Genomic DNA, 14,226 nt, shown 5'->3' on the forward strand with positions numbered 1-14,226 from the left:
GTCAGTGAGATAACTGTCATCTCGTTCGGTTGCACTCAGCCTGAATGTGTGTACATCTACAAATGCAGCTTCTTTGGGTTTATTTACAGAGCTAGCACTTCTAGGCGTGGGCGCCCAGCTTCCTGTGTAAAGATGAAAACTGCAATCCTTCCACTTCAGCCAGACACAAATAACTGGCTGGGAACCACCCAACTGACTGGGACTTCTCTCGCTCCCTGCATAAACCACCAGGGGAAGGCTGAGTTTAATAGAGACTCAGACGACAAGATTTAAATAAATAAGCTGTATTATCTGTACAAAAAATACAAATACAGTTTTGTGTTTTAGAGGAGAAAGTGCCTCCTTCCACATTAGCCAGCAGGCTTCATTGTCTTGTGGTGCTGCTGAGTTGCAATTTACAGAACAAACATTAAATGTACATTCATCTCATGCAAGGAGCACTCTGCTTCCCACCCAAACCTAGGCTCTCCCAGCTCACTGAGACCCACTGCCAACTGCTCCAACCCAACATGGAGCTGGAGGATGCTTGCTTGTTCTTTAGGAAATGTAAATAGTGACCACTGCTTTTCAATCGCTAGTGAACTAGAAATAATTAACCACATTAGTAGTAGTATGGAATTTGTCTTTATCATTCCGTGCACAACTATTGCGCCACAAATGAATTCTCTCTTACTGCCTCAGCATCCCATGTTAGTTTTTACAACACATCCTGTACAGTGAATGGATCCAGAGTTAAACACCAGGTTCTATTAAAAATAGGAAAAATATAATAATCACTACCAAGTTTACAGGAACACAACTGCAGGAAGTTAATAAAGTCCCCCCAATAGTTTTTTTTTTCTGGATGACAATGTACAATTATTAATATTGCACTTTTTTATACAAGAAATCCTAATAAATATTCACAAAAGATATACAGACATAGAAAACATTCTCTTTTATTTTAAACAGACATTACACTGATTTTTTAGTAACATAATTTCTTAGAGCCTAGTTTTGTGGTGAGGAAGAAAGAGACACAACTTAACTGTCCACAGCTCACTGGTGGGGGGGGGGACACAGATTAATATTGTCTTCCTCTCAAATTTTACTTCCAGGCTGGCTGGAAAATGCAGCCCTGATGTCAGTGGTAGCCCCAGTGTGAGTGGCATTTCATGAGGGGGGAGGCTTATCTGAAGGTAAGGGACTCTGGCCACCCTTGCTCCTAATCTCAGGTCACTCTAGGGAAGGAGGCAAAAATTACCTGGCTTAATGAGGATTTTGCCAAAGAGTCCCAGAGTTTTCATTTTGCTGCTTGACTTTGCTCCAGCCGCCTCACCACAGCTGATGAGCGTGGCTGCAGTGTGTGAGCTGTTTTGCCAGGGTGCTGCCTCCACCACCCCACCTTGCTAGATAAATACTACATGCGGGAGGGCCTGCAGACCGCTGGGGTGGAGGCTGGGAGAGGGAGGGTGTACGGTGGGGCGCGCGTAAACCCACTGTCCCACCCCAGTCCCTGGCCAGCTCTGGAATGAAGAGGTTGCTACAGCCTGACAGCCTGACAGATACTCTCTGGCAAAGTGACTAGTTAACGGGTTGATGTTGACAAGCTGACCATAGTCCCTGGCCCTTCAGTGGAGCAGCAAAGGTCCTAGAAGGCAGAAAACCTGGCCCATTCATGCTAAAAATGGCCTGGTCCACAGCAGCAGTTAGTGCAGGGCTGGAGGACTTCCGATGGAGATAAACAGGTGCCAGGGTGGCCTTACTGCATGGCCAGACCCACCTCTCGCTGGCTTTGCCGCAGCTGCACAGGCAGGATGTTGACTCTGATAGCCTGGGGAGTGGGGACTCCCATGCAGCGCAGTGCTCTGTCGTGGGCAGCAGGGCTCTGAGCATGCGCACATGCATGGGATCAGAGCCGGTCCGTGAGCCTCATGCAGCCTGGAAGCCCCTGCTCACCCTGCCCCACTGGGGAACACGCACAGGCTCCTTTTTGCTTCTGTCCCTCCCCTCCCCTCCCTTCTTCATTTTCTGCAACGTTGTGTGCCTTAGGGCCTGCTTTGTTTGCTTTTTTACCTCTCCCTACTGGTGATTTGAGTTCTCCTCTCTCTGCACTCCCCCACTAGAAGAACTGAGTTCTGGGCTAGTTTCTGCCTCAGCATGGTGTCCCCTCCCCATCTGTCCTAACCATGACTAAAGGGACAGATGGGGAAGAGGACACAAAGCAGCAACACACTCCTGTGTTTCTGATAGTGCACTTCTAGGAAAGACACAGGTGTTTGTCCAATGTTTGCACCAATAGGCTACAAACCTTCTGGCTCCCTGCTGTCCCCAGGGACTGTGCCTGCCTCTTCCTAGGTCTTTGAGACCCAGGTTTGGGAGGGAGGAAGCTCTTCAAGGGAGCCTCCCCGTCTGCCTGGCCTGCTCTGCAACCTCCTTTAGACATCTGTCCTTTCCTTTCCCAACATCCCGCCCTCCAGCTAACTGAAAGAGAAAACATGCGGACGTCCTCATGCTTGAGGATGGAGGTGGAGGAGGCTGGAAGGGTGTGTGTGGGGTGGGGAGGGGGAAATAAATAAATAAAATGAAGAAAGCTTAGTTTCTGTCCAAGGTGGTTGCGTGAGTCCTTCATGTGGCCAGGGTAGAGTGCTTCCCCATGCCCTGTCTTCACGCTTTGCCACAAGTTCCACAGCAGCGAGATTTAAACTGACTGAGTTGGCAGAGTTTCAGCTGTTTCACCTTCTCGCAGTACCTGGTGGTGTCTCTGCACTCCACTGGGAAAGGAGGACAGGGTGGGGAGAGGGGACAGAAAAGAGATGTGAAACAGAGACGAATGAATGCAGCCTGCGTGATATGTAGCCGGGGGTTTCAGCCACTGGGGTACATCCTGGGGTCTGCCGTGGCCACCGCTCTCCAGCCTCACTCTGACAGAGTTCAGCCACCTGCTCCCCAAGGCTGCCAACAGTGGGGGTGGCACCAGCCTGCAGCCGTCTGTCTGGCTGAATGATGGGGCCCCTCCCTGGGCTGTTTGTTTGCTTCTTTTCTGTAGCTCCCTCTACTTCCTGAAGATGCCTGTTTTCTCTTCCTTCTTGGGATTACCTCATCTCCTAGGTGATCACCTCTTCTCCTAGGCAAACCTGCCTTTTCCCATGGGTTTTGGTATTTTAAGTAAATGACTCTCCTCCTTAAGATGGTTCCCAGGACTGCATTCTCCCCCACTTTGCAGGAGTATGCAAGTGAGGCTTGCGTCGGATACCCCCATCCCCAGGCACTTGGGCATACTTTCTCTGTGAAGGTTTATTTTCATGTGCCCTCCAGTCTCTCTTCCTTCTACCCACTCTGCCTTAAACACAGCACCAGGATGTTCTAGTTCAGTGTTGGCACAGATTAGATGATCTTAAATATTGTGCGGACTTGGTTTGGTAAGTTTTAACTATGTGCATTGAATATTGGTTCTCTCTGAGCATGGTGAGCCACTGACACAAACATGGGTTAACACTACCCGAGTACAAAGAGATCATCCATCCCCCAGTGTGTAAAAAGAAGTGGTCTTTTTGCCTACATGGCATCTGCCTTAGTGTTGGGAATTTATTGCTCAGTGAGGCCCAGTTTGGGAGAAAACTGCACAGCTACATTTGTTTTTTACTTCCTATTCTTTGCCTCAAGCTTTGCCGCCTTTCTCATGGGTAAGTACCTCCGATTTGGGTTCAGAGGAAGAAAAAAACTAAACTCCTTCCCAACTGGAATACAAATGACAGTATTGGGATGAGGAGGAGGGAGTGAAGTGAGTATCAAATTCCAAGGCTGGGGCGTCCTGGACAGTTCCAGGAGATGCCTGTGGGGCTGGGAGGGAGGGGGTCAGCAGGTCCGTGTCGGGTGAGAAGCAGAGCTGTGATGGGCGCAGAGCTGGCTGGCTGAGCGGGAGGCAGTCTGTGTGCCTTCAGAGTTAACAGCACTTTCTGTTTAGTAGCCTGGCCCCTGAGAGTTGTTGATGTGTCAACCCCTGTGGGCACCAGCCAGACTGACTGCAGGGGAACTGGAGGCTGATTTCCTCCAGCACTGGACCAACAGCACCTGGCTCTCTCAGGGCCAGGATGGAGATCGTGGAAGCCCTCGGGGCATACCCTGTCATGCCTATATACACATCTCTGCACACACCCATGCACCCCACTGAAAATGCTCAACTCCACCACCAGCTCACAATCCCTGGGGAAGCTGACCCCATGCCCTGTGCTCAGGGTTGGTCCCAGGGACTGCTCTCTGCACTTGATGCTCTGTGGGGAATTTGCAGAAGGTTCTTGGGGGTTGGAACATACTATTTTCACATGGGGTGATGTTGCAGCGCTGCCAGTTGGCAGGCCGGGGTCCCCAGGAGCACAGGTGCTCAGGCACTGCCTTGTTGGTGCGGGCATGCACACACTCCACACGCCGGGACTGGAAGCCGTAGTTGCCACAGGTAGCTGTGCACAGGGTCCACAGGCTGACTCTCCAGTGTACGCTGCAGGCCTCTGACCAGCAGTTCTGGGTGCTCACGGGCCTGCAGAAGGATGGTGGAAGGGTTAAGGTTTGCTTCTGTGGGGGCTGAATCAGGGCAGATGTGAAAACAGTGCTGCAAACTCAGAAATGTTAGGCGATTCCTCAAGAACTTTCAGCATTACTAGACCTGGGTTCTAATCTCTGTGCTGTTACTAAATGGCCATATGATCTCAAGAAGGCTATTTCCTCTTATTGGGCCTCCCTTTGCTCTTCTCTGTAATGAATATGGATCTCACCGCATGACTGAAGAATGAGCTCTCCCCCATGTGGACACTGGCAGAGCCTGGTCTCACAGGCTGGGCTCTGAGGTGGGGGCGGTGAGTCCCCTTGCCCCAGGGGGACATCTATAAGGAAGTGTTATAAGGATGGGGACTGGATTGGAATGGTAGGTCGAGACTGAGGAACAAGGGCTCTCATCTTAGCCTAACTTCTAGAGGGAGGTCAACAAGAGTGAGGGGTTTGAACCTTTGAGACTTGGTGGCCGTTGTGTAGACCTCACCTCCTGCCCACCCTGGGGCTAGTGTGGGTCTCTCGAGGTATGAGGCCTCTCTCAGAAGAATAACACCCTTGCACTTTTCATCCCTGAGAGAGAAAATCCCAGCCTAGCCCATTAGGTAAGCACAAGACCAACACCGAGTCATCTGCCTCTGGGGAGGCCAGTGGCTTGGGGTGAATGGAGGTGAGAGGGCAGGGCTTAGGTCTGTGGTAAGTTGGAGGAGAAACATTCACTCAGCACCATCTTTCCGAGCCGTTGACGCGGGGCTGGGAAAAGGAGATTCAGGGCTTTCTCTTACCTCGGAAGAGCACTGCACTGCTCTGATGGTAAGGTGATGCCATCCCGTGTCTGGCAGAAGACTTGTCTGTGTTGCACAGCTAGGTGAGGCCCGATGCAAGGCCCATTGCACTGGAAAGCAGAAAAAGGTAACATACAGCACATTAGCCAAGTCAAGGGTGGAGGCCGCCACGCTTGGGCTGCATGGGATGCAAGATCCTTGTGTAGGTCTTGTTGGAGGCTCTCAGACCATTCATCTTTCCCCTCTTTGGGCTAACTAAAAGACATTCACTGATAAGTTTTCTTTATGGGATGGTTAGCTTGCCTGTGGTCTGTGGGTATTCTGCCAGCAAATGGCTAATGGTAGTGTACAACCAGTAAGAGAAAGTCAAGCCCCTCTGAGATTAACCATATGAAAGATATTTTGGCATAATATGCTAGGAATGTGGTGGTAGACTTTAGAACTGAAGACCCCTAAATAGCTCCACCCCTTCAGAGCAGAGAGGGTAATATGGTTTATCGTTTTCTTGCTAAAGTCATCCAAATAACCAACTCCATCCTTTCTTTCCCTGGCTTCGTTTTCTGCAGGTTAAACCTAGGATGACTGAACAGAAAGCAGACTTAGGTATGCAGAGTCCCCCCTCATATTCTCTTCTGTGTGCTCATGGAGATTGTTAAACTTTCCCCAGAGTTCATGGAGCCTGACCCTGTCACAGTAAATACACTTAGCAACAATTGTCTGTGAAATACAAAAGCAGCAGGCCTTTAGCCAACATCTGCTATTTTAGTAGAACAAGAGGATAGGCATCCCATGGAGGTCACTTGAGAACAAAGGCTCTTAAGTTGGGGGTCTTTGGGTCCCTAGGGTTCCACTGGGGGTGGTGCTGGGGTGTTAATCCTTAACAGTATAAGCAAAAGTTTTGTGTTTATTGGCTTTTTTCTAGCAAGAGGTTCCCTCTAGCTTTCATCAAGTACTCAAAGGGATCCATGACCTCAAAGATTAAGAACCACTGAAAGAGCAGGATTTAAGGTAAAAGTAGCTCTCTTGGGTCAGACAGCTGTGCCCAAGGTTAGTTATTGCTCTTCTGGACTCTGAAGGGTCCAGTTTGACACTATTATTCACAAACACATGGAGGGTTGAGGTAAATGTAAAAAAAAAAAAAAAAAAAAAAAAAAAAAAAAAAAACCCCTTAACACCAATAACCGGGACTTTTTTTTTTGAGGCAGGGTCTCTTTCTGTTGCCCAGGTTGGAGTGCCGTGGCACAATCTCAGCTCACTGCAGCCTTCAACTCCTAGGCTCAAGTGATCCTCCCACCTCAGCCTCCTGAGTGGCTAAAATTTATCTCTTTAAACATATTTTAAAAAAGAACTTTTTTTCCTTTTTCTCAGATGGAGTCTCACTCTGTCGCCAGGCTGGAGTACAGTGGCACAATCTCGGCTTACTGCAACCTCTGCCTCTCAGGTACAAGTGATTATCCTGTCTCAGCCTCCCAAGTAGCTGGGACTACAGGCACATGCCATCATGCCCGGCTATTTTTTGTATTTTTAGTAGAGATAGGGTTTCACCATGTTGGTCAGGCTGGTCTTGAACTCTTGACCTCAGGTGATCTGCCTGCCTCGGCCTCCAAAAGTGCTGGGATTACAGGAGTAAGCCACTGTGCCTGGCCAAAAAATAACTTTTTATTGTGAAGCACAGTGTGCATACAGAAAACTGATTAACAGCCAGGTGTGGTGGTTGATGCCTGTGTTCCCAGCTATGCAGAAGGCTGAAGCAAGAGTATTGCTTGAGCCCAGGAATTTGAGGCTATAGTGCACCATGATCATGCCTGTGAACAGTCACTACACTCCAGCCTGGACAAAATAGTGAGACCCCATCTCTAAAAAAAAAAAAAAGTGATTAAAACATGAAGTATATCTCAGGGAGTTCTATAAAGTGAGTATAATTGACCTTTAAACAACATGGGTTTGAAATGGGCAGGTCCACTTATACATTTTTTTTTTTTTCAACCAAAGGTCTTGGGATGCGAAACCCATGTATATGGAGGGCCAACTTATTGTATATGCAGGTTCTGTGAGATTGACTGCAGGACTTGAGTTTGTGTGGATTTTGGTATATACAGGTGCTCCTTACATCAATCACCTATGGATACCAAGGGACAACTGTATAAAAGCAAAGCTAGCTGCATGGATGTCCCTACACCCTTAGAAGGAAACTGTAGTTGGTTTGACGCTCTACTGTCAACCTTGACATTCATTATAGTTTTTGAACAAGCAGCCTGACATTTTCATGTTGCAATGGGCCCCACAACTTATGTAGCTAGTCCTGTATACACGTGAAGAAATAAAATGCTGTCAGCAACTCAGGAGCCTAGTTTGTGCCTACTCTTTACTCTCTTTCCCTTCTCCACATGTAACCACTGAGACTTAACTTTTAAAACAGTTTAGTTTATGACTGTTTTTGAAATTTACATAAATGAACCATATTTCATGTTTGTTTTATATCTGGTATTTTCTTACAGTGTATTATGTACATAACTGAAGTTTGTTCATTTTCACTGATGTATAGCACTTTATTTTATGAACATACCATGATTGAATTTTCCATTCTACTTTTGATTAACACTTGGTTTCTTTTTTCTTTTTCTTTTTGTTTTGAGACAGAGTCTTGGAGTGCAGTGGTATGATCTCTGCTCACTGCAACCTCCACCTCCTGGGTTCATGCGATTCCTGACCCTCAGCCTCTCAAGTAGCTGGGACTACAGGCGCCCACCACCACACCTGGCTAACTTTTGTATTTTTCGCAGAGACAGGGTTTTGCAATGTTGGCCAGGCTGGTCTCGAATTCCTGACCTCGAGTGATCTGCCTGCTTCGGACTCCCAAAGTGTTGGGATTACAGGTATGAGCCACCATGCCTGGCCAATCCTTTTTATTTCTGTAATACTGGTAGTAATGTCTCCATTTTCATTTCTGATTTTAGGAATTTGAGTCTTCTCTCTTTTTCTTTGCCAATATAGCTAAATGTTTGTCTATTTTGGCCAACCTTTTTGAAGAATTTACTTTCGGTTTTGCTGAGTTTTCTTTACTACTCTCTAATCTTTATTATCCTCTTCTGCTAGCATTAGGTTTAGTTTGCTTGTTTTCTGTAAATTTTTAAGGTGTAAAGTTAAGTTGTTGAAGTCTTTCTTTTTTAATGTAAGCATTTACAGCCATAAATTTTTCTCTTAGCACTATTTTCTCTGTGCTCCATACATTTTGGTATGTTGTGGTTTTGTTTTCACTTGTCTAGTTTCCTTCCCTGTGGTTGGAAAAGGAACTCTGTATAAATTCATTCTTTTCAAATGTATTAAGAATTATTTTTTGGCATAACATACAGTCCTTTTTTGGATAATTTTTCATGTGCACTTGAGAAAAAACAAGTATTCTGCTATATTGGGTGGAGTCCTCTGTATGTCTGTTACTCCAATTAGTTTATAGTATTGTTCAGTTACTCTGTTTCTTTACTGATCTTTTGTTTAGTTGTCCTATCCATTGTTGAAAGTGGGTTTCTAAAGTTTCTATTATAGAACTAATTATTTCTCTCTTCAATTCTGTCAATATTTGATTAATATACTTTGGGGCTCTGATGTTTGGCGCATGCATGTTTATAATTGTTATATTTTCTTGGTATATTATCATTATGTTGTTTGATTTAGTATAGCTACCTCAGCTTTTGTTTTATATTTACATGGACTATCTTTTTCCATTCCTTCACTTTTAACCTACTTTTTTCTTTAGATCCCAAGCAAGTCTTTTGTAGACAGCATAGAGTTGAATCATGTCTTTTTTCTAACATCTACTAGGCCAATCTATGTCTTTGGGGGTTTAATTCCTTTAAAGTAATTACTGATAGGGAAGAACTTACTTTTGCCTTTTTATTATTTATTTTTATGTACATCTTATAGCTTTCCCTCATCATTCCCTCCACTTATGTTGTCTTTTGTGATTAGTTGCTTTTTCGTAGTGACAAATTTTGCTTCCTTTCTCATTCTCTTTTGGCTATACATATTTTCTTTGTTGTTATCATGGGGATTACATATAATATCCCAAAGTTATAACAATCTAATTTGATTTTTGATATCAATTTCATACAAAACTCTACATATGTACTGCTCTGTTTCCCATCCCCACTTTACATTATTGGTGTGAAAATTGTATCTATACGCTATATATTCACTAACAGATTTATAATTACTTTTTATGCATTTCTTTGAAATCTATAGAAAATAAGTGGAGCTATGAAACAAAATAATAATGGTTTTAATGCCTGCCCATCTATTTATCTTTATTGGAGAGTCTTTATATGTTCATGTGGCTTGGAGTTAACTATCTAGCATCTTTTTGTTATAACTCAAAGGACTCCATTTAACATCTCTTGTAATCAGGAATAGTGGTAACAAGCTCTCTGGAATGTCATAATTTCCCCCTTGTTTTTGAAGGAGAGTTTTGCCCGATAATTCTTGGTTGATAGTTTTTTCTTTCTGGACGTTATAATTTTTCTTTCTTTTTCTTTTTTAAATAAAGAAAAAGGGTTTATTTGGCTCATGGTCTTGCAGGTAGTATAAGAAGTATGGCGCCAGCAACTGCTTCTGGTGAGACCTCAGGAAGCTTACAATCATAGAGGAAGGCAAGAGGAGCTGGCTTGTCACAGGGTAAGAGAGGGGAGGGAGGCACCAGACTCTTTTGTTTTTGGCTGTCCGTATATTTTTACATTATCAAGTCTTTGATATTTCTTTTTTTTTTCCTTCAACTTTTAAGTTCTGGCGTACATGTGCAGGTTTGTGACATAGGTAAACGTGTGCCATGGTGGTCTGCTGCACAGACCATCCCATCACCTGGGTAGTAAGCCCAGCATCCTTCAGTTATTTGTCTTGATGCTCTGCCTTCCCCCATGTCTCCACCCATAATCTTTTTTCCCAGGTGTCTGCAGGTCTGTGGTCCTTGTGCAGATTTCACAATTAGTGGCTGCTACGTTGTCAAGATCAAAACCATGCCACATGGAGGAGGGGTGGGGCAAGGATGAATGAAAATACCAGGAAATTTCATATCATCTTAAAGATGGCTTTTTCTTTATTGGCTGTTTACTTGGTTGCTATAGAACTTGGGCGGTTTTCCAGAACACTTATAAGGTTAGTTCAGCCAGTTTCTAGTTGTTTTTTTGATGCTTCCATAAGAGAACATGGAGTTGGAGCTTCCTAATTTGCCATTTTGCTAATGTCTCTTGACTACACTGGGAATTCTTGAAGGAGTAATGTGTCCCTGGAAGCACTTATTTCCTCCATTCTCATTTGTAACTAAACCTATTGCTGGTTTGATTTCAGTGCCTACTTTTACACTGCCTACTTTTACACTGAAACTGCCATTCACAGAGTTACCAGTGACTGCCTATCAGTCAAGTTCGAATATGCACTGTATGTACAAAATAAGGCCAATGCTTATTTTGTATTTTGTTTATTCTGTTGGATGTATTTTTATACCATTGACTTCCTTCCTTCTTGATAAAGCTCCTCCACTGGTTTCTGTGAATTTTCCCACTCATTAGGTTAATCTTTTTTCCTCTTCTTCCCCCAGGTTAATTAGTGTTGTTTTCCCCAGGGTTCTGTCCTGTGCCTTTTCTTAATCTGATCCTTTCCCTCTCTCTGGGTGATACCATCTATGATTCTTAGCCACCACTTGTATACTAATGACTTTCAAATTGATAGTGTTTAGCACAGTTCTCTTTTAAGCCCCAGACCTATATGTGCAACTACTTAATGAGCGTCTGTACTTAGATATCTCTTACTAAACATGTCCCAAACAATTCCATATAGCACGAATCCACCCTCTTTTTTCTATATTCCTATCTAGTTATTCAATTCAGACCCTCCAGTAAAATTTTGACTTCCTTCCTTTCTCTCATCCCTGATATCCAATGGCTCATGGAAGCCATGTGAATCACACTTATAAAGAGAAATGGATTCCTCTCTATTGGCACTGCTCAATACCTTCATTCTGACCACCAAAATTGCTCACCTAGATTAGGTTTCTCTTTCTGTAGTCCTCTCACTTGCCAATTTGATCACTATACTGCAGACAGCATACCTTTTTTTTTTTTTTTTTTTTTTTTAAAAAAAAAGAGGTTTTTGCTTTGTCACCCAGGCTGGAGTAGTGAAAGTGGTGTGATCACAGCTCATTGCAGCTTCAACCTCTCAAGTGATCCTTCTGCCTCAGCCTCCTGAGTAGCTGAGATTACCGGCATGAGCCATTGTGCCTGGCCAGACAGTAATCTTAAAAGTCTGATTGTGCCACTCCTTCTTAAAAATCTTTGTAGTTGCACTTACAATAAAATCCAAATTCTTTGTACAGCATACAAGACCCTTTTATGATCTTGCACCTGCTTTCCAGGCCACATTTCTATTTCTATTCTGCCACTTCATTCTCCTGCAAACACTGTGGGCTGCTTTTCCCTTCATTTCTTCACACATGCTTATAAATGGGACACATTCCCCTCCCAAGACAGGTGTCCCATAAATGTATGTTGGATTAAAAGAAGAAAGTTGAATTATTACATGAAGCCAGATTTTTGGAGCTAAGAAGGTGGTCTTAGTTTTACTTGGACTAAAATCGGCATGGTTTTCTTATACAAATGTTTTTCCTTCTGCCTGCCTTCATGAAGTCTAACACTATTCCAAAAGGAATTTTTTGTTAGAAACTATCATCACTTTCATTCTCACAGGAGTGGAGTGTGGATGTTTGAGAAGCATCTACAGTTTGAAGCACAATATCAGCAATATTACCAGCAGAGAGACATCAACAGGATTGTGAGATGAAGCATTTGTCTGCAATCTGTAATGCCTCAAGCCTTGCTACTCTTTCAAGTGAAGCCCTTGGTCTAAGAGCATTGATGTTACCAGAAGTTTTGAGAAGTTCAGCAACCCAAGTTCTACCTAAGACATACCATATTAGAATTTGCATCTTTAATAAGATTCCCAGGTGATTCACATTAAAGCTTGAAACATACTGTCCTGGAGGGTTGCAGAAAAGAGGAGGAGGGGGTGAATTTTTTTGAGGGGAAGGAATAGAGAAAAGGAGAAAGACATATGTATTTTTCTTTCTGTTAGGAAACAATCACTGGTGCACCATATGTCCCCCCTTGAGTGACCTTGATGACACAGTGCAGAAACATCTCTCATGTGTAGCCAGATCTGTTTGCTATTGTAATTTTATGAACTACCAATAAGCCTCAAGGGCCTGGAAGCAGAGCTGTCTTGAGAGGTATGTGAGCTATGAGAAGTGGGCTTTTCCAGGTAAGAGAGAGATGATATTCCCCCAGGCAAGGGGAGCTCATGCCTCTTTGATTATGAAGCATATACATTATGTCACTGGAAATAAGGAAGCGTTAGTAGAAGCTCCAGAAAGGAGTCTCCAGTTAGGCATGTTGATTGGCTAGCATTGAGCAGTAGCCTCAACTTACCTGGGACACAAATGGCTTATGAGTTGGAACGTGAACTCTATGGCCAAAAACATTTGATTTTCGTTAAAGATGGCCACAGAAAGTTGCAAGTGATTGTTTTCCAAAGGACACACCTAAGGGTGGGAGTGGAGGACATAAATGTAATAATGTATAGATGGCCAATTAGAAGATGTTTTGAATTGCTAACTGCCTAAAAACATTCAATCACATTGGTTCATAGAATTACACAAAGAATTAAAAGCCTGCTGCTCTGAGGGTGTCTCAGCTGGACAACCAACAAAAGCTATACCTGGCCAGTCAGAATGTGAAAGGAGGAGGTGGCAGTGATAACATTTCACTTCCTACTGTGGCAGCGTCCACTCCTTTAGATTTAGCTTTCAAATAACAACCTCTCTGGCTCCTCACCTGGCCCCAGCTGGAGAAGGCCCACTCCACACACAGCTGCTGGTTACAGGCCTGGGTGTCCACAGGCCGCTTGGCAACCTGGGTGCACATGTCATTGGACACAGGGGTGGAGATCCCAGAGGCTTTCAGCTTTTGACAGGTCACCCTGCGGGTCTGGACACCTCCCCCACAGCTCCGGGTACAGGCAGACCAGGAGGTCACCATCCACCTGGGGAGAGGAAGAAGTGTCAGGAGAGCCCTAAAGGGACAAGCCCTGGGGAAAAGAGATCCCCTCCCCACCCCACATCCCTGCTCTTGCCACTGATTTGGGGCCAGTACCCTTTTCACAGTATATACTTGGAAAGATAGGCTGAAAAATGACTCCTCCAAAAGATATCCATGTCAAATCCCTAGTGCCTGTGAATGTTACCTTATGTGGCAAGGTTCTTTGCAGATGTAATTATGGATTTAAGATAAGATTATCTTGGATTATCTGGTTGGGCCCTATATGCCTGCCATAACAAGTGTTCTTACAGAGAAAGGCAGAGGGAGATTACATACAGAGAAGAGGAGGAGATAATGTGACCATAAAGGCTGAAGGTGGAGTGATGTGGCCACAAGCCAAGGAACACCTGGGACCACCAGAAGCGGATTCTCTCCTAGAACCTTTGGAGGTGATATGACCCTCCGGATACCTTGATCGTGGACTTCTGGCCTTCAAAATTGTAAGAGAATCAATTTGTTGTTTTGTAACTGCAGTGTTTGTACTTCCTAAAGGAGATCCAAGGTTCTAGGGAAGTCAGATCCAAATTTGTGTCACCTCCTGACACAGAAAGTAATCTGGGCCTCACTGAAGTCAAACTTTTGTCTGGTAGTGCTCAGTGTACTTCCTGCCGCACATTTTGGTCAATCCCTCAGAAACAGGTAAAGTTCCTCCCATCTCTTGGTGTTATAGTCTATAGGTCTTATACCTCTCAGAGGGCTGCATACGTGGTAGAGATAGTTGTTCTCTGAATGTTAGGTTCCAAAAGTGGGACTGTGACAAATGGACTTTTCTCACAAAG

The 14,226-nt window shown here is 44.4% G+C and overlaps 1 protein-coding gene across 4 annotated transcripts in view; it reads right to left on the reverse strand.

The window, feature by feature from the left end:
• Positions 1-268: 268 nt before the first annotated feature.
• The window catches only part of ADAMTSL1 (ADAMTS like 1), a 956,812-nt gene continuing 942,854 nt past the window's right edge, over positions 269-14,226 (reverse strand). For all 4 annotated transcript variants that reach the window (XM_077966031.1, XM_077966030.1, XM_028835141.2 and 1 more), the window contains 4 exons: positions 13,184-13,391; positions 5,310-5,419; positions 4,296-4,516; positions 269-2,753 (listed from right to left, as the gene is read on the reverse strand). In XM_077966031.1, the coding sequence (XP_077822157.1) occupies positions 2,647-2,753; positions 4,296-4,516; positions 5,310-5,419; positions 13,184-13,391 (646 nt within the window). In that variant the 3' untranslated portion in view covers positions 269-2,646. The remainder of the gene's footprint in view (positions 2,754-4,295; positions 4,517-5,309; positions 5,420-13,183; positions 13,392-14,226) is intronic.

This window comes from Macaca mulatta, chromosome 15 (genome assembly GCF_049350105.2).
Source record: "Macaca mulatta isolate MMU2019108-1 chromosome 15, T2T-MMU8v2.0, whole genome shotgun sequence".
NCBI classification, from domain to species: domain Eukaryota; kingdom Metazoa; phylum Chordata; class Mammalia; order Primates; family Cercopithecidae; genus Macaca; species Macaca mulatta.